Source organism: Denticeps clupeoides, chromosome 10 (assembly GCF_900700375.1).
Source record: "Denticeps clupeoides chromosome 10, fDenClu1.1, whole genome shotgun sequence".
NCBI lineage: Eukaryota > Metazoa > Chordata > Actinopteri > Clupeiformes > Denticipitidae > Denticeps > Denticeps clupeoides.
The window spans coordinates 3,851,915-3,876,845 of record NC_041716.1 but is presented as its reverse complement, the minus strand read 5'-3'; the positions used below and the strand labels follow the sequence as shown (position 1 = coordinate 3,876,845).

General features: G+C 43.2%; 1 protein-coding gene across 8 annotated transcripts; it reads right to left on the bottom strand.

Annotated features, from left to right (window-relative positions):
- Positions 1-1,684: 1,684 nt before the first annotated feature.
- Positions 1,685-14,081, bottom strand: mbd1a (methyl-CpG binding domain protein 1a). Of its 8 annotated transcripts, none has more exons than XM_028994846.1 (18): positions 12,652-14,081; positions 11,260-11,327; positions 10,880-10,930; positions 10,187-10,711; positions 9,774-9,884; positions 9,358-9,475; positions 8,794-9,266; positions 8,481-8,554; positions 8,250-8,287; positions 5,821-5,880; positions 5,485-5,532; positions 5,087-5,152; positions 4,395-4,556; positions 4,002-4,310; positions 3,843-3,923; positions 3,682-3,762; positions 3,039-3,179; positions 1,685-2,936 (listed from the first exon to the last, which is right to left on the bottom strand). In XM_028994846.1, the coding sequence occupies exons 4-18, from the start codon at positions 10,510-10,512 to the stop codon at positions 2,463-2,465; spliced, it is 2,562 nt and encodes an 853-aa protein (XP_028850679.1). In that variant the 5' UTR covers positions 10,513-10,711; positions 10,880-10,930; positions 11,260-11,327; positions 12,652-14,081; the 3' UTR covers positions 1,685-2,462. The 8 variants fall into 8 exon arrangements, with proteins under 8 accessions (XP_028850679.1, XP_028850678.1, XP_028850682.1 ...); XM_028994845.1 differs by having other exon boundaries at positions 13,942-14,081; XM_028994849.1 differs by having other exon boundaries at positions 10,667-10,711; positions 13,942-14,081.
- Positions 14,082-24,931: the final 10,850 nt, after the last annotated feature.

Genomic DNA, 24,931 nt, shown 5'->3' with positions numbered 1-24,931 from the left:
GATCTCGCATCCAGCTGGAAGCAGATACTTCATCACACCCTGCATCACACATCTGCAATTATGCCCATCTTCAGTAGCAATTATATATATACATATATAATATACACACACACATACAGTACATGCCAAACGTTTGGACACACCTTCTCATTCAATGTCTAGTTTCTTTGCTCTGATTACTGCTTTGCACACTCTTGGCATTCTCTCGATGAGCTTCGTCACCTGAAATGCTTTTCTAACAGTCTTGAAGGAGTTCCCAGAGGTGTTTAGCACTTGTTGGTCCAGCTCACCCCAAACCATCTGGATTGGGTTCATGTACGGTGACTGTGGAGGCCAGGTCTCCACTTTTTGTTAAGTACATAACTCCACATGTGTTCATTCATAGTTTTGATGCCTCAGTGAGAATCTACCAACGTAAATGGTCATGAAAATAAAGAAAACACATTGAATGAGGTGTGTCCAAACGTTTGGCCTGTACTGTGTGTATATGTGTGTGTGTGTGTGTGTGTGTGTGTGTGTGTGTGTGTGTGTGTGTGTGTGTGTGTGTGTGTGTATATATATATATATATATATATATATATATATATTCATATACACATTTACATTTTACAGCATTTATCAGACGCCCTTATCCAGAGCAACTTACAATCAGTAGTTACAGGGACAGTCTCCCTGGGTCTCCTCCTTAGGGTTAAGTGTCTTGCTCAGGGACACAATGGTAGTAAGTGGGATTCGAACCCGGGTCTTCTGGTTCATAGGCGAGTGTGTTACCCACTAGGCTACTACCACCCTAACACAACTAACACACACACAAACACACACTTACAAATGTCTAAAGTTCATTGCATGTTGCAGTTTGGGAGGCATAGTGCGTATTCCAGGGCCTCCAGCATGCGTGGGATGATATAAAGGTGCTGCTTAAAACCCCCCATCCAGTCCAGTTCCTCCTCGTAATTAAGGAAACAAAGCGGCCCTTTCAAGGCCAGGCCTGCCTCGCTCCCTCTCCAGCCTGCATCTTCTGCATCTGTGCACTGAATGGGTTGAAATGCACTGCAGGTGTCCCTGGGAAGTGGCGGTCGAAACTGACCACTTTCTTCCATTGCACGCCCTGTGCTGCGCACGAAAGCTATAGTAAGTCCATAGAACCACCTCAACAAATATTACATTTATCATAAAGCATTATAGTCTTCAGAATAGAGCATTGTGAACAACGTGAAAACATTTTCCATGTTGCCTTGGTTTTCTTCAACTTTCTTTATAGTTGAGGTGAAAAAATTATATAGACGGTAAATAAAAGGACTATTTTCATTATGTGAAATGATAGATCATGTGGATGGTGAGAGTGTGCAGGATGAGCTAATAGTCTGGTGAAGAGCTTCTCTGGCACGGGTGGCGCATGTGCAGGTTGTCGTTAGTGACTAAAATCAGCAAATCTGTCTTTTAATTAGTCATCTAATTAAGGGTTTGAAAAAGCCACACAGCTCTTTTTCAGAAACTTGCCTTGGCCCCCGACTTGCTGTGCGTAGTGCCCTCTCCTGGATGAAACAGGAAATACAGCCATAGCTGCTGAGTAAGACACACACACACACAAATAAATAAATAAATATTCCATAAGATACAGGAAAAAGGAGGTGTATTTATGTGAACAAAAATAATTCCATTATCCATTTACAAATATTTCTTTATATTAAAAAAAAAAAAAAAACCTCTACCCATGACAAAATATAACCGTCAACTTGGTCCCCCCCAAAAAAACAGTTGAAGAATTTAATTCATGACCCAGTTCTTTCAGATAAAATTTTTACCAACATGTTTAAATTCTAGACTACAATGGCATAAATAAAACATGGCACCAGTGGTTCCACACCAGGGAATTCTAAATCCAGTGTTGTAGTTATACATTTCATATCCCATGTCAACAGGTATTTAGAAATAATACAATCAAATGAAACCTTTTCACGAAAATCGTAAGGTCTGAGTAAAAGATCCTTGCGACCTTTGAATGGAGTATGATGCAACTGTGCAAATACTTGTCAATGTTCAATTGTAAGATCAACTCCCAGCTAAACAGTCTCAGCGACTGTGGTCAAGCAGGCCGACAATTTAACAAACCGCTTATGATGCGATTAAAAGAAAAAACAACATTAATGTGCATCTTGGCAAAATCCTATGAATCTGACAGTTGGTCATATTAGAACCAAAAATAATATATATCTAAAAAAAAAAACATCACTGGTCTGGATACCACGGAGAGGTAGTTGGACTGCCAGAGTGAATCTGCAAAGCAGGTCACACCGGAGCCGTAGATGGAGCACCTGCCGGGGGGACGGGACATGGAACGTGGGATTCCAGAACTCACTGGATCCAGTCGAGCACCGTAAAAAAAACGAACGCTAAATCCAGTTTCCAGCCGCAGACACAGACGGGGGTCCCGGAGACCCGCGCTCGCTCGGCGTCCACCATCACGCGTCCGGTAAGGAATCGCGGCACTTGTCGCAGCGCTCCTGTGACGCGGGCACCAGCAGCTGACAGGCGGCGGCGCGGACGCACAGCACCGGCTCTCGGTCGGGCCGCGGCGCGAGGCCCGGGTGTCCCTGGCACACGGCCAGACGCTCCAAGTCCAGGAGCAGCGCCACCACCTGGCTGACGGAGGAGAGGCGCGAGGGGCGCCCTTCGTACAGTGGGTGGGTGAGCAGCAGCGGCTGGTTCTGCACACTGATCTGGTAGAGGAAGCCCAGCTCGATCTGCAGCGTGGTGTCGGCCATGGTGGAGCGTTTGGAGCACTGCAGGAGCTGCAGCATGGGGCCGCGGGACATCACGCCCACCCAGTGGACCGGCAGCACCGTCCGCCGCAGAGACTCCAGCAGCTGCAGCAGATCTGCCTCCGAACCCTGTATGTCCTGAGTGCCCTCGGCCAGGCTGAAGATCTGGGTGATCTGATTCCAGAGACGGAAAGAGAGTTCCGGCCGTTTATTTATTTATTTGGTGAGAGACGGATGAACAGAACGATAGAAAGACAGGAGGTTGGAGATACTCACAACAGGCGTCACTTCATCTACTTCTGTAACGTCATCCTCGGCAGGCGCGCCCACATCCACCCTCACCACCACCACATCATCACTGAGCTGAGGAATCCCATTGCTGGACAACTCACCCGTGCCATCCACAGCAAGAGGCTCCTGAAAATAGACACAGACGTTTCCCCATGAGACACAAGTGAAACACGGCTGCCCACTGATCACCAAGGGTGATGGTTAAAAGCAGAGGACACATTTCGTTGTGCTGTGCTGCAGTGTTTCAGTAAGTAAGCGGGCATGTCCGTGAAGTCAATAAGAGCACAAAGTTTCTGAAATTAGACCATATTTTTGTTCAAAAGGCCTTGTTCTAAGACATTAAGCCATAAGCAAAACAGACATAAAGACATCAATAGTGGGTGGTAGTAGCCTAGTGTGTAACACACTCGCCTATGAACCAGAAGACCCGGGTTCGAATCCCGCTTACTACCATTGTGTCCCTGAGCAAGACATTTAACCCTGAGTTGCTCCAGGGGGAGACTGTCCCTGTAAATACTGATTGTAAGGCGCTCTGGATAAGGGCGTCTGATAAATGCCATAGATGTACATGCAAAATGTCCTTCAGTATTTAGTCCTGCACACTGGCGAAGAGAGAAAGGAGACTCACTCCTGTCTGGTCCCGCGAGTTGAGACTGGACTGGAAACTGGCCACCATCTCCACGTCTCCATTTGGTGCTGTGAAGCAGCCCTACAGGAAAAAGAAGATATGCCAGAAACTGAAGGCAGATCAAGGATGATTCCTCTTTTCAGGTGAAACATTCTCATTACCTGAATGGAGAGTTCGTAAGGTTCTACGTTCTCAAAGACGAATGTGTCGTCACCATTGTCTTGGTCACTGAAGTCAGAAGTCTGATGGGGAAAAAAAGCCCACAATGTATATAGAAGTAGAACTGAATAATTCTTAATTGTGTGACTATCTTAACCTACCAGCGCTGCCTCAAAAGCCCCTTCCAAGTCATCACCATCCTCATCTTTCTTCAAGCTGTAATTCCGCGTTTTCCCATGATTGTAACCGTAGCTCTTTTTTACATTCAAATCTTCCTCCTTCACTTTGTCACCATCGTCACCACCCTCTTCGTCCGTGAAGTCGCCCTCCCAGATGGGTCTCCTGCGTTTCCTCTTGGACCGGGGCCTTGAGGGCTTGAGCCGGCTGGCCTTCCTCCGCCTGCCGGGACCGACCCAGCCGGTTGAGGGCATGCCTTTCCGACGGCCCTTCTGATGAGGAAGCAAGTGCCACTGGGAAAAAAGCGCACGCCAATCAGAAACCAACGTATGTTTCCCGGTCAGATGGTTTAAGTTAGTGCCGGTAGGTTCCCTCACCATAGCCTGATTCTGACACTGGCGCATTCGGCACTTCTGCCTTTTCTTGTTAGAGCCTCCAAATTTGGGCTTGTCCATGCAAAAGTCACATTTTCCACAGTCTTTCCGTAGGCAGGCAGCACACCTCAGACAAGCGCGGCGGTGCCGGCGGTTCCTGCTTTGCTGGTGCACAGGAGAAACACAAAAATATACATGGTATTAAAATGAACTGCACCTCCAGGCATCATACATTAAAATAATAGAAGATAAAAGTATTGCATTTTAAAGTAAGTTTATACAGAACACTGAATGTTCAACACCGTTAACAGCTTTAACAGAGGCAGTGGTGGCCTAGCGGGTAAGGAAACGGATCCGTAAAAAACGGGCTGAACTCCCGAACTGCCAAGGTGCCACTGAGGTCCCCTTGATCAAGGTACCGTCCCCACACACTGGTCCCCGGGCGCCTGTCATGGCTGCCACACACTCGGGGTTAAGTGTGTTGCACAGGACCACACAATGGTGGTAAGTGAGGTTTGAACCTGTGACTTTGTGGTCTGCTGCTTCATAGGCCGTGTGATACCCAATGTTACCAAATGTCCTAAAAACGTGTATGAAAAAGCGATGGCAACAAATCTTGTCCTGTGAAATATTCCGTTCCATAGTTGCAGCAAACTTTCGCTTATCTATTGACAGACAGGATGCATTGAACTTACTTCATCATCATCAATATCATCTTCATCTTTAAAACAATCGCCGGTGTCACTGTCGTGAGCATCTTGCTGTTAAAGAATAAGCATGAAAACGTGAATCATGAGGAGATCGGGACTCATGAAGAATCATGAAGACAGCGAATGTGCAGCGAAGGTGCTCTTGTTTCAAGTACAAGTACAAGCCCAAGCTTCTGCCAATATACAGCAGACAATTCCGTGAACAATATATTATCGTTTAATACTGTGGTAGTACTGGCAAGATTTTAAATTCACATTCACCGCCCTGTCCTTTGCCCTTTTCTACATCCGTCGCATATTTATTCAAACAAGATGAAACAAATTGCACTGGCTGGGAGCCAATGCAATGATCTTTATTATATTTAGAAAAAAATTATAAATACCAAGGAGGGCCGCTTCTTTTGCATCGTCCAGTATTTTCTTTTCCTTCTCTGGGGGACAAATACAACAACAAAGATGTAGTACTGTTAACTTTGAGACTTATAATATTAACATTGAGACTTATAATAATATTATAATATACCACCATAATATTGACAATATGAAACAATTAGTAGTAAAACACATCAAGTCTTAGAGTCTTAGAGATCCAGACCCAAGTCACGAAAAGCTTGATAAATGTCAGATGAATTCAGTGACAGATGAATCGGGACAGAGGGTACGCAGGACTGGAGACACATGGTATAATTCCGAGAATGTTGTGTCCACGTTCGACTTACCTGCTGGGTCATACCATCTACTTCTGACGTCCGCCCAAGGACCCATCGACCCTGGCCCACCTGGGTTAACCAGCGTTGGACAAATATTACACAGTTAGCTCAGGCAGGAAGAGCAACTTACAGCACAGGTCAGGGCAGTTAGTGGGATGTGAAGAAAACATTCTTCAGAGTGCTCAGCATGCACGCAGACGTCAATTCCATGCTCGTCAGAAGAAACAAAGATTTGAAAATCCATGGACAAGCCATTTTAAAGGCACCTAGGACCAGTTTCATCAGCAGGTACCTGGCGAACCAGGCAGGGGCACTTCCCCCGATCTGAAGAGGGGTTCAGGAGGCCCTGCTGGCAGCCATCACAGGAGCCACAGTCCTCCGTGAGCCTGCAGGCATTCCACTGCCCACATGGCAGCCACTAGAGGTGCGCAGAAGCCAGTCAGCAACCATCTCATCCCCTTCTGGCCTTCTGGTTCAATCAAATGGATGGCCAGTGGCCTTCACCTCATCTCACATAGCTCAGTCGCCCAATCAGTGCAGGCAGCTCAGCAACAGAAACTCAAAGTAAAACGTATCTCCCGAACAGAGATGTATTGAACCAGCAACTTCTGTCATAAAAATAAATATTATTGGCCATTTCGAAATCTTCAGAGATTCATTGAAAAAAAAAAAAACAAAGTGAATTGCGGTAACATTTTTAATGGGAATAAATGCACTAACAGAACGCAACTAGGGCTGCAACAACGAATCGATAAAAATCGATTACTAAAAGAGTTGGCAACAAATTTCCTAATCGATTTGTTGTGTCGCGCAATATGCAAAAGCGACATGGCACGGCACGGGAGCACCACGGCAATGATCCAGCACCTGAAACGCGTGTTTGATAAGGAGGAAGGGAGTTCAGCAGCAGGGGAAGTCACTACAGAATCCTACTTTAGTTCCGTTTTGAAGTGAGGAACGTAATGTCCCTGGTGCTGGTGTTTACTCGTCATCCAGCTTGACAAGCATGACAAGTTAGCGTTAGCGTGTTAATAACAGTAGTAAAGCAGGGGTGCAATAGTTACTTTGCATTAAAAGACTAAAGACATGTTTTTATTCACTAGTCTTTTTTGGACCATTCATTTTTCAATCTGTTGTCATGTATAGCTACACTGCAAAAAAGCTTTTCTTACCTAGAGATTTTGTCTCGTTTCCAGTCCAAATATCTAAAAAATCTTAAATCAAGGTTACTAGACAAGACAAATTCCATGAGAAAATTAAGTGATGCTTAAAACTTCTGTTTGAGATTATATCTCATTAAGATTAGTTTTCTTACCCCATTGGCAGATAATTTTGCTTGTTTTAAGCAATCACTTAATTTTTAGATGTTTTTTCAGAAAACAAGACAATTTCTTCTGCTATTTCATGTGTCTAGTGAATGTATCTTGATTTAAGAATTTTTAGATATTTGGACTGAAAACAGGAAAAGTTTAGAAAAGCATTTTTTGCAGTGTATAGTCTGTGCTTTGTCCCATATAGGTTATTATTGACAAATATATTAGTGTGTGTTGTACTTTTTAATTTAATTTTAAAGTTATTTTATAGCACTTGGTCATCTTAAGATGTGTTTAAATGTGGTGTATAAATGAACCTTGCACTTACTACATTGATGGTAATAATTTAATGAATAAGCTTCAAGTGAGCTTGAGAGAGAGAGATAGAGTGTGTGTGTGTGTGTGTGTGTGTGTGTGTATGTGTGAGAGTTTGTGAGTGTGTGCGTCTGCGAGTGTGTGCACCTGCAGTGTAGTGTAGAGAACAAGTTCTGACATTCAAACAAATCCTGTTAAATTTTCTGATTTGTATTGTTCTTTTTTTTTATAAATGATTTATTGTTCTGGCAGCTCAGGTGGCACTTTATTTAAAAAAAAAAAAAGTCTATATTTGGCAGATGTAAAGCATACATGTGTATGTTTTTTGTGTTAGTCAATTTTTATTTTATTTTATTATTATTATAACAGCTCAAGGAGCAACATGTTTGTTCTGTTCTTGAATAAATGGTTGGAAATGAATGCTTTTCTGTTTTTTTTTTTTTTTAATCCGATTCTATGATTAATCAAAAAAGAATCGACCGATTAATCGATTATTAAAATAATCGTTAGCTGCAGCCCTAAACGCAACGCATTAAATATTGGCAAAAAAATAATAAAATACAGCTAGAAAATTACATCTAAATTTATGAAACAGCGCCCATTTTACCATTTTTACAGAGGTAATTTAGAAATCACATAGTGTGCAGGGACAAATACGTTATTACGTGTAAATTAGTTCCGGCAGGCCTCTGGAAGCAATAAAAGTGGCAGCATGCAGAATGTGGACATCAGTGGACAGTCGAGAAAAGCATGCAGAGGAACAGAGAGGGGAAAGCGCATCAGGCTCTCACACGTCACCGGTGGCCTTACCTTCCTGAACACTATTCGTTGCTTTGGCTTCTTATCAGCTGAAAATGATCAAATTAATCATATTAGAAAATGATCTATTCCTAGACTGACACACAAATGTGATTTTGAAACCCAGAAAGGTGCACATTATTAACATTTTTTAATCATGAGATTCAACACAAATGAGTCTGAAATATTGCATTTTAAAAGCTGGCTCATTTTCTGAAAACATTAAGGATTATGATGACATACGTCTGCATGAGGGACATAGGGTCTCCTCTCCAGCTTCAATGCCAGGAATATCGGACCCACATTTAGCACATCCACTTTGAAAAACAAGGAAAAAAAACATGATTTAATTAAACTCTTGAAGAAAACAGCTCTACTAAACCACGGGCTACTTCTGAATTCACATTCTACAATCTTTTAACCATTAAAATAATCTCCAAAAGAATATAAAGCTGCAGTGGACAGAGAAGTCAGCTATAACAAGATATCCATGAATCAGAAACCTTAAACATCTCCTTTGGAAGGTTCATGTTCTGTCTGTTTACCCAGAACTTACCCAACATGGCGGCGCGGTTGACAGTCCGTACTACGAGCCATGCTACACTCGATGCGGCCCTGATGCAAGAGGAGGTTTTTCACAGCCACGGAGCCATTGGGAAGCGAGGATCCATTTCTCATGGTGATGTCAGGACGACGTGTCGGCGCGAGCAGCTGGATGGATGTGAAGGTGGGACTGGGCGTTTGTGGTGGGACACGTCCCAGGAGGTTGGGGAGGGGACCATCAGCACTCTGCCGTGCAGGGCTCAGGCCGAGAGGAGACGCCTTGGTGGGATGAAGGGGGTTCCTGAACGTCTGGGATGGCCGAGGGGGGCTAGAACCCCGTCTTTGGGGGGTTTGGGTGCTACTGTGGGGGGTTTCACAGAAATCACCGGGGGCAGAGTTCCAGGATGGCATAGAGGTTACAGAACCAATCCTTTCTGATGGGTCACTTGGGTCTACAAGAGCGCCACCATCTGGACACTCAATATCCTTACACCAACATGGACAGAAAAATCATAAAAATGTGAAGACCTTGACCTTTACCTTGACGTTCAAATAGAAAACAGAGAAATTCTCTTACCTTCATTGCATCGCTTTCATCCAAGAAAAGCCCAGATGCATAGTGGAACTTCCTGAGGTCCGTGTGCTTATTGGATTTTACAAGCTTAAGCTTACTTCTGAAAACATGTCCTCTTGGACTAGGGAAATACAGAAGGGAGCCTACATCAAATTTGCTTTACAATTATGAAGTTAAAACTACAAAGACATCATTTTCTAGGTCATTTTCTCATCATTCGTATAAATTGTTGTAAGGCAATTTATACAACTAGCTAGCTAGAAACTACAACTTGTTAGAAACACATCTTCTATATTTCCAATCTCCTGCTTGGAAACATATTATGATATGTGATGGTCAAATGTTCCATAATGGGTGAACTATCTATAAATCCGAACTGCATCAGACAACGCTGCAATACACAGACTTTCGGCTGTTACCTCATATAGTGGACATCGTGAACACCGCTCCACCTGATCACCTCTTTTCTTTTCCAGCCAGCTCCCAGTACAGGCCAGTCCAACCAAGCATGTCTACGTCGACTAATGTTCCTAAACACGTTCAAGAAGAGAGTTACGTACTCTATACACACACATGTGCAATGTGACGTAAAAAGCAGTTGGAACGCGACAATAACTCAAACATAAGAGCAACTAAAAATAAGTAAGATCAACGATTACAGATCAACCTCCTAATCAGGGATTTTTGGAACTCACTTAAAAAATAAATAGAAAAGAAAGGCTGAAAATTCAGCGCAGCTCCCAGTGCAAACTTCCTTTCTGTAGTCCCACTTAAAATATATATATTTTTGTAAATTGCAACATTACCAAAAGGTAATGAAAGAACCACATACAAGCCATAATCTCCCTCCTCTTCATCCAGGGGCTCCAGCCAGTCTGCAGGGAGCGGATTCAGGGGACCCCCAGGGGCCAGATTAAGCGGGGACCCTTTCTCCATGCTGCCATTTTCTGAGGGGGGCTCAATCTTCAGTACTGCCACTGACTTCTTTGTGTACTTCCGTTTGGGCTGCACTTGTGGTTCAATCAGCCCTTCCGATTTATCTCCTGCAGCTATAGCCGCTTTATCCTCTTTACGTTCCCTAAGGATGTACCGTCCGTTCGGTTCTCCTTTTCCTGGCCTACTCTCTGAAACGCTGTCCCCTGCCGACTGCTCGGCCATTTAAAAAACTACCTACAGTTCAGCTGTAGTGTAGACTAGAAATGTTACTGAGTACTGTGTATCTTCATTAATTATAAAATAAAAACTCATGACATTTAACTAAAGCATTATTAGTCCCTGTCAAGACAATGCTTGTTATGGTGAAATGACACACCGTGACATGTCCATTTCTTCAGAGTTGAAACAGTACATGTAAGAGCTGTTGAGGAAAAGCACAAATTAAACAGTATGTAAGGCAGAGGAGAGGATGCAAAAGAAATAAAGAAAGTGTATATACTTCATTTAAGTTAAATCTATACAAGTATGTGTTCTGATACCGATATAAGCATTACATATTACTTTGACTTAATAGAGTTTAACATCTTACTCATTGCCCAAGCAGATCTTTTCAGTGACAAGGCATCACCTGGAACACTCTCTGTAATAAAAAGAACAGAACTATTTCCTCTATTACACATTTATTACATCCCAACACAAATCTGTACACTCAGGTTTCATTTAAAATACACAAGACTGAATAACTACTGCACAGGCCCGAACAAAAAGACTAATTAAAGGGCACCTAAACATTGGACACATACAATTTACAATCAGATCCTTTTGTACAAAATTTAGCAAATTGTACAGAATCACTTGATATTTAATTCAACAAAATGACTAATATGATAAATATCAAATATATAATATTTCAATTCAACCAGTTATTGTAATTCAATAATTCACATATGGAAGTGATCAAATATTCACTTTTTGTCAGTCATGTGGTTCTGTTTTGAGACGATGTTTTGGACATATTTTACCAGCAGAAAAGTAAACTGTAAAAGAGAGAACAAAGGTTAATTAAACTTACACTTAGCTTAGAAGCCTTCACTTGCATAAATTTATTTCGATTACATTTCAAATTTAATTATGATGATAACAATTTAAGTCAAAACATGTCAGCGCCTTATTATGACTGTTTGGTTTATTAGTAGAAATCATCTAATCCTACCAATTTTATGAAAAACATCATTATTAGGGGTGTGTACTGGCAAGGATTTCACGATACGATACGTATCACAATACATGGTTCACTATACGATTATATGAGAATATATTATGATACTGTACAGAATTGTACAATCTGGGTGGATCACATTACATGAATAATTCAGCCAAAACAACATAACTCAGAACTGAATTTAAACTGTATTGTCTTTGCATTTCAACACACTGAAATAGCGGACACCAAAAACATTAGGTTAAAATGGACAAGAAGATATTTAAATGCCCAGTCAGTTATCTAAGGCTGGTGTGGTGCTTGTAAAAGCCAGCACCATATTTTTGTGCACAAAAATATCGGCATTTGATGTCCCTGTATCACCACGCAAAATATTGCGATATATTGCTGCATTGATATCGTCCAACACGATCCAGCAAGGTTAGCCATTTCAGCATCTGTTCATTTCACTTAATGCCGAGTTAAAGACAAAGTGATGAACTATCAGCACAGCACCCAGTGAAATGTGTGCTCCTAGGCCGCCACGAAAGGCGCTTCGTGATCTGAACCCGCAATCTTTTTGATCATGAGTCCGCTTCCTGGTTAGTCAGGTTAAAAGTATTAACTACCTCATATTGAGAACGGGGTGTAATTTTTTTATGGAGACAAACCGGTCAAACAAATAAAATGCTGATGCGGGACCGGCTGCTGAGCTAGCTGACAAGTTAGCGCTAAACTAGTCTGCACTAACTAGTTACGTCTAATGTTTCTATTAAGATTCGACCAAAATGTGTGGTTAAAAAAAAGCATGCCAATTATATATTAGTTATATGATACAAATGATAATAATTACAATATATACTGTATGTCCGTATCTTATAAACCCATTATTGGACTTTGTTGAAACACCAACCATGACTGGGAGAGTGTGACAGGTCAAAGGTCAATCTTCTTCCAACCAAATCGAATCTAACTGGTCAGACAACGACACATTTAAACATTTTCTTTTAAATAACTCTACGTGACTGTGCTGGATAAATCCGATTCTTGTCCACGCGTTCAAACTTCGTGTACTTCGAATGAAATGCTAGCCGCGCGATATCGGAGTCGAAACGTCTTTCTGCTACGTCACGCGAACGCAATAAATTGTTAAGACGTACTCCCCAGTGCAGCGACATAAACTCCGGTTTCTGGAGGAGAAACGTGCCCGCTCCCCCGGGGAAGGTGGCGTCGCCGCGCAATGACGCGCTACGGCCGAGAAACGAACGAGGGGAGGGTCGACCGCCGACCGCCGTCCTCCATTTTGGCTCTTCGGTTCCTGAGAGCCGACGGCGGACCTGCGGCACCGCGACCCTAAACGGCGGGCCACTCGGTTCACTGATCCTATTGAAAAAAGCTCCTTTATCCCCCCAATCCTCCCAACAGCAACAATTAAATAGGGTGACATTTTTATATCTAGAGATGTGCTGGAAGAACTGGGGCTTGGTTTCTACCAACTCTGTAATCCAACAAATCAGGATCACAAAACTTTATTAATCCCGAAGGAACTGGTCTCAATTATAAAATACGTCAATCACTTGGCATATAAAATGTGCAGAACGCAAAAAAAAATCTATATTGTATGGATGATGCAGAAAGCAGAAAAAAAACTTCGAAATAACATGGTACTGTTTCACCGTAATAACGTGTAATAACGCGGTTTCACAGAAACATTTGCTACGTGTTATACTTAGCCAGTTAATAATCGCCGTGACGTCATCGTGGCCACTCCCACCAACACTCGGTAGCCATGCTGGCCTATCACGTTCAGCGTTCGTTACCGGTAGCTAATTTGTCCTTTATTAGTTGTAATCTATCCCAAATGACATGTCTGTCTTAAATTAGTGTGCATTACTGCAATGTGATGCAGATATTAAAACCACGCGCAAGACCACGTTGCTTTCTAAATATTGCAATGTTTATTACACTTTGCTTGTGCAATAAATGTGCTTTTAAATTTTGAGCAAACCGTGCAACAGTGCAATAATAGTAATTACTGTCTTTACTTCTTGTTCCGTGTAGTAACTGCATGAAACTATACTGACTAAAGTAGGTGGCAGTAAAGTGGTCAAATGTGGCGCCTGCGGTGCCCGCGTCATGGTGTCCTGCAGAGCCCGCAGCTCCAAAGCCGCCGCACGTCGGCGCGTCACGCCACACGCGTGGATTAAAAATAATAATAATAAAAAAAACGCGTAAACACGCGTCCGTCCGAACGATCCTCCGCCGCAGCCCCTGCTCGCCCGACGTGGCCGGCGTAGCGACGCGAGGGAGGGCAGGAAAGGGAGGACGACGTTCGGGTGGCGCGACGCGGGCCCCCGCCGCCGCTCTCCGCCCGACTTCCGCCGGTGGCGATCGGCGAACCGCGTTCCGTCCGCGACGCGTTTCCGTCCCGCGAGGGGCGAGTAACTCACCGCAGGAAGCCGCGGTCCTCTCCCGCGCCTCCCGCCGCGGCGCCCTCTCCATCCCCGGCCGCGCATGTGCTGCGCTGTCGCGCCGTGGGAAGTCGGAGCGGAACAGTCGCCGCCGACCTCGACGTAGCTACGGAGCGAATTTCGGCCTGGGCGGAGCTTCCGTGGGTTTCGCTTTACGGCGCAAGTCCGCTTTACATACAATGAAACAACAGAGCAAGGATCCGAATCGTGTTTATTGGCCACGTTCAGGGAATGTAGGGTGTCTGGTGTGGTCAAGCACAACAGTATAAAACAACAACAATATACTAAATATTAATAGATAGAGTTAAAAGTTAGAGGAAAAGTCATATGCGGGAAAAAAAAGAACTATAATTAGTTATAGAAGAAGTTATACTGCTGATACCCAAAGTACAGAAGGTCACAGCTGGGAGCAGATCCTTCTCCTATAGAGCTCCGTAGCTGTGGAACATTTACATAAAGTAAAGTGATAAAGTGAAGTGATTGCAGCACAGCACACGGTGCACACAGTGAAATCAGTCCTCTGCATTTAACCGTCACCCTTGGTGAGCAGTGGGCAGCCATGACAGGCGCCCGGGGAGCGGTGTGTGGGGACGGTGCTTTGCTCATTGGATTGGGATTCGAACCGGCAACCTTCTGATTACGGGCCCGCTTCCTTAACCGCTAGGCCACCACTGACGAGACAATCAGTAGTGACAGGGACAGTCCCCCTCTGGAGCAACTCAGGGACACTTAATGGTGGTAAGTGGGGTTCGAACCTGGGTCTTCTGGTTCATAGGCGAGTGTGTTACCCACTAGGCTACGACCACACCTACCAGAGGAACCTCTCAAACCTGAAAACACATCTGTTCACTATGGTCTTCTGTTAAAATCCCAGACACAGTGTCAATTATTATGTCCACTTTAATACACAGTCACCTAGGCAAGCACAGACAGTGTTCAGTTCAGGCTGGTTTGTTAGGCGGTCCTAGTTAGGGTACCGGGCCACTATAACACAAAAACACCACTATAACCACGTTTCGGCACCAGTTGCACAATGCCCCGTCTGCCGCTGCTTGTTTGTTCTCTCTGAGTCACTGAATCAAGCGCCCAGACCACCTCCAGAGTCCAATGAAGAGACCACCAGAGAGATCCTGGTTCCTGGCAATGAGCTTCTGACAAGACAACCCACAGCCACCACCACCGTAACGGCTAAAGAATCAGGGATCTTCAAATGGACCATTGTTATAGCCTTATAATGGACATGCACGACAGACAATGACACTGGACTAAAACCTACTCTGCACTGTCCAGTACCTCCAAACATGGACAGATGCACTGGGACACTGGGGTCCTAGCGGTTAAGGAAGCGGCCCCGTAATCAGAACGTTGCCTGTTCGAATCCCGGTCCACCAATGTGTCACTGAGGTGCCACTGAGCAAAGCGCCGTCCCCACACACTGATCCCTGGGCAACTGTCATGGCTGTCCACTGTTCACCAAGGGTGATGGTTAAAAGCAGAGGACACATTTCGTTGTGTCACAGTGTGCTGTGCTGCAGTGTATCGCAATGACAATCAGTTCACTTTCAGATGCTCTATACTGCACTTTGTAATTTTCCACCATTGCTCAGGGACACAATGGTAATAAGTGGGGTTTGAACCTGTGGTCTTCTGGTTCAGAGGCAATCGCTTGACTACTGCATCCCTAGTACACAAGATAAATATCAAACAGAACTGGCCCAATGAATCATATAGAGATTCTGCCAGCATCCGACTGACAGAGACACTGGCCCTGTGGTGGCTTCCATTGATGCCAGTCTCACACACACACACACACACACACACACACACACACTAACTCAGCTACCTTTGACCAGCAGTGTCTCCAGCAGCATCTAGCAAATCAATGTTTTTTCTTTGAATTTCACCACAGCCATGTGGTTGCACAGTGAAAACAACTTCAAGGACATTTTAAGAACTTGCTTCAATTTAACTTACAATTTCAGAAATAAAACTTTATTTTTTGGATTTGGCATAAATTTAGTCATTTCATTTTATGACATTTAGCAGAAAGTTACTACTAGTCATAAAAGTCATCAAATTACATTTACATTCACATTTACAGCATTTATCAGACGCCCTTATCCAGAGCGACTTACAATCAGTAGTTACAGGGACAGTCCCCCCCTGGAGCAACTTAGGGTTAAGTGTCTTGCTCAGGGACACAATGGTAGTAAGCGGGACTTGAACCTGGGTCTTTTGGTTCATAGGCGAGTGTGTTACTAGTGCTTTCTGAAGGTTTCAGGTGCTTTTTAAAAATATGACTTTGTGAGATTATTTAACATTAATACAAGTTCCCCTAGCCTGCCTATGGTCCTGCAGTGGCAATGGCGAAAGGTGTAAAGTGTGCTTTGGTCATTCCATGCTGCAGATATCCACCACGGAATGATAACCTGTAGCTGCTGCTGATGCGTCCAAGTGGTACCATGGATAGATTAAAAAGAAGGGGGCCCAAAACTGATCCCTGAGGGAACCCACAGGTGACAGGTTGAATCTGTGATTAAACATTGAGACGAACTCAGATCTGTCCATAAGGTGTAACCAATACAGTGCAGTGCCATCTTAAATTTTATTGGCATGCAGGCGTCCTTGAAGATGATCTGAAACCAATGTTTCTAGACTCTTTGCAACGAAGTGAGGATTGGAAATGGGCCTGTAGTTTGCCAGGTTTTGGGAGTCCAGGTTTAGGGTTAGGGTTAAGGAGGGTTAAGGAGGGCACATGACCAAACTGGAGGAACTGATTAATGATGACAGCAATAAGAGGACAGAGGAAGGTCATATTTGCCTTGACCAGGGCTGTTGGGAACGGGTCAAGAGGACACATAGAGGGTTTCATGGCCCTAACAACAGCCTGAACCTCCTTCACACAGACCTGAAGGGAGGGGTTTCCTAACAGACCATTGGCACCAGTGGTCAGTATAGTAAGGGCAATAAGGGGAGTAGTAAGTGATGATTGATTGTTTGGATCTTATTTTGAAAGAAAGAGATTAATTTATGGCAGAGATCATAGCTGGAGAAAAAAAGTGTTTTGGAGTTACACAGGTTATTGGAGATTGCATAATGTTTGTGGGTTCCCCTGGTAGGCAAGCTTGTGCACTAGTAGACCCTAGGATAAAAGGCGTCTCTTCTCTGCTGTGATCAGGGAAGTGCTCTCGCTCCCGGAAGTCCAGCACAGAGAGAATGAGGAGGAGCTTCTTCCCACAGGCTATCCAAGCTCTCAACAACAACACTACATAGAACTCCAATACACTCCAGCACTTTCACTTTCAATCACTCTGGGCTCTTTGCACAAAATCACTTTGCATAAAACCTCTGCTCTTTTTACTCTTTGCACAAAATCTCTGCTCTTTTTTTTTTTCTTTATAAAGACTTTCACTCATTTGCACATTATAAAAATAATGTATAAAAATGTAATGTATAAAATTGTGTTTGCAATATTTGCATATTGGTTTTTATTGAATACTTGCAACATTTGCAATAGCGTGGTCTGTAGCAGTCGCTAAAAGCATTTCACTGCATATCATAGCGTGCAGTACTATGTGCGTGACAAATTACATTTGAATTTGAATTTGAATTCAGCGCCCAACCAGCTGTCTTTAGTTTCCTTAGCTCTGGTGTATACCATGGAGGTGAGCTTTGACAGGAGTGCACTGCATTGTTGCTGATTGGAATGGAGACAGGAATGTGGTCCTGAAAGATGTTGTGGGTTAATGGTGTTTAAATTAAAAAAATAAAAAATTGCCTCTTTGGCTTCACGAGACTGCTTTGGAAGGGAAACGGCATAAAAATGGTTTTGTGTTCTGACACACCCAGGTCATACACAGAGACATTGTACGGATAGAGAGTTTGCTGATTGGTGGAAACATCAACGTGAATTTTGAAATCCCCCAGTATGAGTAGATTAGATCAGGTGGTACAAAATGGGAAAAGGAGGGAAAGGAGGGACCCTATTTAGGGGGCCTGTAAATAAAAAGTACTGTCATTAAGTGTAGCGATTTGGAGGAAAAAGCCAAACACTCACAGGAGAGACTCAGAGGACAAATCATCCTTAAAAATGACGGCTAGGCCACCGCCATGACCTGAGCTCTGTGCTTGCTGTAGATATCTATAACCAGGCGGACAGGCCTTGTTAAGGGCAGAGAAACTAATTGGCGGATGCCCAAGGGAACTGATATCCAAATCCTTGTCCTGGACACGTTCCTGAATAAAAGGTGCTTTATTATATACTATATTATAAAGTCAGACTTATAATTATATGCTGCCATATGACGCTTACCCCGATGGCCAAGGGGTTATGTCCGGTGTGTGACACCTCGCACAATTTTAAAGGTGTGGTAGTAGCCTAACATACTCTCCTAGGAACCAGGAGACCCAGGTTCAAATCCCACTTACTACCATTGTGTCCCTGAGCAAGACACTTAACCCTGAGTGTCTCCAGGGGGGGACTGTCCCTGTAACGCCGCATTGTAAGTCGCTCTGGATAAGGGCATCTGACAAATGCAGTAAATGTAAAATGTAAATGCTGAAAAGGCCTGAGAAGAGCAAAATCCACTCCACATTCTACTTCCTGCATCTGAGGAGCCACTGTAGTGCTATCAGGACTACAAATCCCAAAAGCCAGTGTTCTGATGATGTAATTGCCTCGCATCGGGGCAACCAGACGACCAGATGACCAGCACGGAGAACCGTGTCCGATGGAGGATGAACTTTCTCCCGGAGCTTCTGTGGACATACATAAATCTAAATCTAAATTATTAACCACCCACACACATACACACAAATACATGCATATTGCTCTGATTACTCAGGGCAACAATGTGCAAAAACATGGTTTTCTGTCATATAATGTAATAAGATAGAATAAGATGCAAATACGCAATAACATTTTTATTGCAAAAATCATCAACTCACCAAAATCACATACATTACAATCTTATTCTGGTGTCCACTCTTCTTCACTATCAGGCTCGTCAAGCTCACCTTCCTCAGTTAAATGCTTTTAATTTAATTGGAGGGTTATTAGTGTAAAATCCTAACCATCCTCCTCTTCTTCTTCTACACTTACACCAGGCTTCTTTTTGCAGTACGTATTGAGCTTTTCGCGTGGCTACTAGACCGCCCTGTTAACTTGCATGCATGGGTCGGCCAGACTGCCGGTCTCTATCTCCTGGACATATGTAACAAGTGTGCATTGTTGTAATGAAGGCTCTAGGTGTTGGTGGCATTTCCTTAATTAACTGAGCATGGAATTCCGTCTAGGTTTTGTTGAGTAGCTGTGTGTGGCATCACTTTCAGTCAACTGCAGAATTCTGTACACTTCCTATACAGACTTCATTGTCTCTAATTTCTGACCAGATTTAACCAATGTCCTTATATCCATTATAATAACATTATTACAATGTTGGTATTTACAGAGAGGAGTGTGTTTTTGGTGAGTAAACCCTGGATTAACGTCTCATCTTGGGACTTTCCAGGCACTGGGCAGAATTGAGATCAGTGTAAGCCTCTGTCTGGGCTTTACGGGAGTGGGTGGGTGTTCTACAGACCTGGTATTAAACAATGCATTTTTATCACTGCTGCATTTGCCGGTTTGAGCCTCCTGGGTTTGATTTCCAGCCCACTTTTGTTTGATGGAAGTGTTCTGATTTAAAATACACTGGTTACCTTTCATTTGAAAGAAGCGAAAGCGCATAAAAAACATTTGAACTTTTTGCTGGTTGCCTGATAACATAGCTGTCACTCAGGGACACTCAGGGACACAACAGAGGAGAGACTGTAAGAGACATAGTAAATTAATAAACTTACGGGACATATTTTATTTTTATTTAGTTAAGTGATTGTTATTGTGATACACTGCAGCACAGCACACGGTGATACAACGAAACATGTCCTCTATATTTAACAATCACCCTTGGTGAGCAGTGGGCAGCCATGACAGGCGCCCGGGGAGCAGTGTGTGGGGACGGTGCTTTCCTCAGTGGCACCTTGGCAGCTCGGGAATTGAACCGGCAACGTTCTGATTACGGGGCCGCTTCCTTACCTGCGAGATTTGGCACTGTTTCAACTTTTTTTCCCTGGTCAGTAGACAGCAGCTGTCTACTGTAAAAAGAATTTTGGAGGTATCAACTCTGCTCCGATCGAATGGAAATTCAAATTTTATTTGTCACGTACAGAGGACAGCTCTGCAAGGTATATTAAGCATGTGACTAAGAAGAAGAACACCAGCTCTTCACTGAAAACAAGTGAGACGGTCAAGGTTATATTCACTACCCTGCCCACTACCACTACCAGCAGAAATTAACCCTCCCACCAGGAGTACCCCAGAGCCAGGATCATCTCTGACAAAAGACGATGTAGAAAGGATGGTGTTCCAGACCTATGCAGCCGAGGGTCTCACTGATCCCAGGATGAGCTTCCAAGACATTTGGACTTCCAGGACTTCCATGACCTTTGCTACTACTCCTTTCTTCCAACAGGAACTAGAAAGTTCAAAAGTATCCCACTGGACGTCTATGTAGATTCTGCCACTTACCACTGAAGCAGCCCTAACAGCCTCCATATACATACTGGTTTTGCTGGATTTGCAGGAAAAGTGCATTTACTGTCCTGCAAAAATCTACTCTTTGTACCATGTAGATGCAGAGATGACCTAGGAGCAGTTTCAAAAGTTTCCCTTTTATGAGAAAGAAGAAAGAAAAAAGTTGCACATTACCTGCTTCTTCAGCTAGAGTGTTATTCGTGTAATTCCATGTAACAATGTAAGTTTAAATGTAAGTGTAACTCATCATAATTTCAGACCTCATCATGACATATTTAAAAAAAAAAACGTTCATGCTGATTTAGTCATTTGAGTAACCCATGGAAATAAATAGATGTATACATATACACTTGGTTTGGTTCCTACCTTGATGAGCGGTGCTAGGTCCTCTCCTTTTCTCCCTCTACACGAGATCACTTGGTGAGGTCAATTCCTCACATGGATTATCCTACCACTGCTATGCTGATGACACACAACTCCTCTTCTCCTTTCCTCCCTCTGATCTACATGCTGCTTCCAAAATCTCTGCATGTCTAACCGACATCTCGTCTTGGATGGCAGCCCATCACCTCCAACTCAATCCCACCAAAACTGAATTCATTCCGGCAAATTCTTCACCACATCAGGATCTTGCTATTTACCTAGACAACTCACATCTCTCTCCTTCTACAACAGCAGGCAACCTTGGAGTAACAATAGACAACCAACTCTCCTTCTCGACCCACATCAGCAATCTTTCCTGTAGATTCCTTCTGTACAATATCAGACGAATCCGCCCTTATCTGTCAACACAGACCACCCAACTACTGGTTCAGTCCTTAGTAATCTCAAGACTGGACTACTGCAACTCCCTCCTAGCTGGTCTACCTCTATATACCATCCGACCTCTACAACTCATACAAAATGCAGCAGCACGACTGATCTTCAACCTTCCCAAGTTCTCCCACACCGCCCCTCTGCTACATTCCCTCCACTGGCTCCCAGTAGCTGCACGCATCAGGTTCAAAATACTGATGCTGGCCTACAAAGCCAAACATGTAGTAGCACCATCCTACCTCACAGCCCTTATTACACCTCGCACTGCACCTCGTATTCTCCGAGCCTCCAGTACTGCTCGCCTGGTCCCTCCATCTCTGAAGGTAAAAGGAAGAGACTAATCTAGACTCTTCTCCGTCTTGGCCCCTCGGTGGTGGAATGAACTTCCCCTCGAGGTCAGAACAGCTCAGTCACTGAGCACTTTCAAATGACAGCTCAAGACCTTCCTCTTTAGAGAACATTTAGATTAACTTGTAACTTTCTTATTGTCGAACTTGTGTACAGAATCTATAACAGAGTGAATAAAAAGATTGTATTCATAGTTGGGGGTCCTAGTGAACCGGAATTGATCTCTTCATCGATGGTAACTTGAATGCACGTTATAAGTCGCTCTGGATAAGGGCGTCTGCCAAATGCTGTAAATGTAAATGTAATGAATTGGTGCTTATTGTTTTAAATATATCTATGTCCCTGTAACTACTGATTGTAAGTCGCTCTGGATAAGGGCATCTGAAAAATGCTGTAAATGTAAATAAAGTTTTCTATTAAACGTTGCTTTTATACTTAATATTTCATTATGCAGTTTAAAATGAGTTTAAACAGGTGTGTCATAAGACTGTAATATGTCGGTTCTGTGAATTTGAAATGTAACAATTGTTCTGGGAAATAATAATTAAACACACTTTGACAAACAATTGAAAAAAAAAATAGAATAACTAATTATAATAACCAAATAATTACTTATGATTGATTATTAATTTGGAGTAGGTTTTTACATTAAATACAACTGATTCAAAGCTAATGTTAAATTTACAATATTTGCAAATAATTGTAAAACCCTACAATTTAAGATATTACTGTTATAGCACACATTTGATAGTCATATTGGGAATGAGACCCTTGCCCTCTGAGAAACTGCTAGAGCAAAAAGCTCAAATCCTATTGGCTGCCTTTTGTCTTTTGCATCCTATTGGCTGGTTGTCTATGACTATCCGCGACCGACCCCCGTGGCCACCACTCAAATAGGCCACCATAAAAATGTAATCTAAGTATTTGGAAATCAGGAACACATGGGCAAGTAATTAGGTCTAAGACAAGAAAACAGACAAGGATATGACTCCACCTCGGACCTGGAAATTTGGAATCTGTCTGTCTGCACTTGTTGTTTGTTGCTTTCTTGTAACGTTCTGTCCCACCAGGTGGCGCCATCTATCTGCTGTGGCTCTGCTTTTATAATCATCCCCATGTGCTACTAAGTATTCAAATTTACTGCTAAATGAACTCTCCTAATTTAGTACTTTGCTTCTTCCATTCTTGTGTACATGACCATACATCCGCTGTTTCCATATAGTTTGGCCCTCATTAGAATGTGGTTCCACACACAGGCACACACACAGAAACATAAAACATTAAGAATTATAGACTGACATATTTTATTGTAAAAACTGTTGCCGGAACCATAATGAACTTAACCAGATAAACATATATTGGGCGTTTGACATTTTTTATCTATCTTCCATCTGTGTTAATTTTGCACTCCAGTATCAACCATCCTCCAGCCCGGGGATCACCACAATGTAAACTAATAGAAACTTTAGTGCTTAGATTTTATTTGTAAATTAATTGTGACATAATGAACTTGGATTGACAATATTATGAATGAAATTAGTTTTTTTTAGGAAGCAGCCCACCTCCCTCCCCTTTTGACATAGACATAGGGCCTTCGGGGATGGACTCAGTCCAATGCTGTTCACTCTGCTGACCCACAACTGTGCAGCGATGCACAGCTCCAACCAAATCATGAAGTTCAATGACAATGACTCCAACCACTTAACTAAATAAAAAATTAAAAATGTCCCAACTGTCACACTGCAAATCACCTTCAACATTGCACACTGCGCTTTATGTACACTCTGTATATAGGATTTAGTTTTTTGCCTATTTATTTATAGACCTATGTACATTCTCACGTATTTATTTATACTCAGTAGATATAGTTATTTATAAACAGTACAAACAAATTCCACAACTTGCACAATAACACTTACACACATCCTTGCACATTGTTGTTGTTTTTTGTTGTTGGTGTTTTTTTTTCTACTGGAATCAAATTCCTTGTATGTGCTTGCACTTACTTGGCCAATAAATACGATTCTGATTCTGATGACCGTGCTGGGTCTCATCAGCAAGAACGATGGGTCAGCGTACAGAGAGGAGGTGCAACGACTGATGGACTGGTGTAAGGTCAACAATCTATTTAAACCAAAATGGCCAAAACGATACAAATGATTGTTAACTTCAGGAGCCAATGGAGGGACCACTCTCCATTGACCATCAACGGATCTTGTGTGTCAAAAACACAAAGCTCCTCTGTGTTTATCTAGAACCTCTCCTGGAAGAAAGCCCAGCAGAGTCTCTACTTCCTGCAGAGGCTGAGAAAAGCCCATCTCCACCCATCCTCACCATCTTCTAGAGAAGGACCATTGAAAGAATTCTGACCAGCTGCATCACTGTCTAGTTTGAGAGTTACAGCGGATAGTGAGGACTGCTGAGAAGATCAGTGGAGTCCCTCTTCCCTCCATAACGGACATGTACCAAACACGCTGCATCTGGAAAGCCACCAGCATTGAGAAGGACTCTACACACCCCTCACATGCACTCTTCACCCTCCTACCATCCGGAAAAAGTTAGTGAAGCATTCGGGCCCTCAGCTTCATCCCACAACAGGCCATCAGACACCTGAACACTCAGGGACTTTCCACTCTGGACTAACACCCTCACACACACACACATATTGAGTAATATTATCTGTCTGTAATATTATCTATTAATGCAACGTTCCATTTCGCACAGCAGCATTTGCATTATTTTACTTTGCACATTTATTATTCATTTCACTAGTTTACTGCTGTCTGTTTCATTGTTGTCTACTTGTTTTTTGTTAAATGTGTCCCATGTTTGCACTTCATGTATCCCAGCTTGTCTGTGCCACACACATTATTTCAGTGTGTAACTTTGTTTAAACCATGTTGCACCAGGTTCCGGAGAAACGTTGTTTCGTTTCACTATGTACTGTCTAGCATGTACGTAGCTAAAATGACAATAAAGCTCAACTTGAACTTCACCTGAACTACACCCCGTACCACCCCGTTTACTTTGTGAGCTGGTTATTAGATGCCGGTCCAGCCAGTCAGAGGATCTCCTGCTGCCCCCCTCCCTCTGCGGCCCTTTACTCCCTGCTTCCTGCTGCTTCCTGTGGTGCAACAGAGATGAAAAACTGCTCCATGGTGGTCTTGGGCCAAGACCGGGTAAATGGGAAGGGCTGAGCCAGGAAGGCCACCAGTCTTGGTGCGGACAACC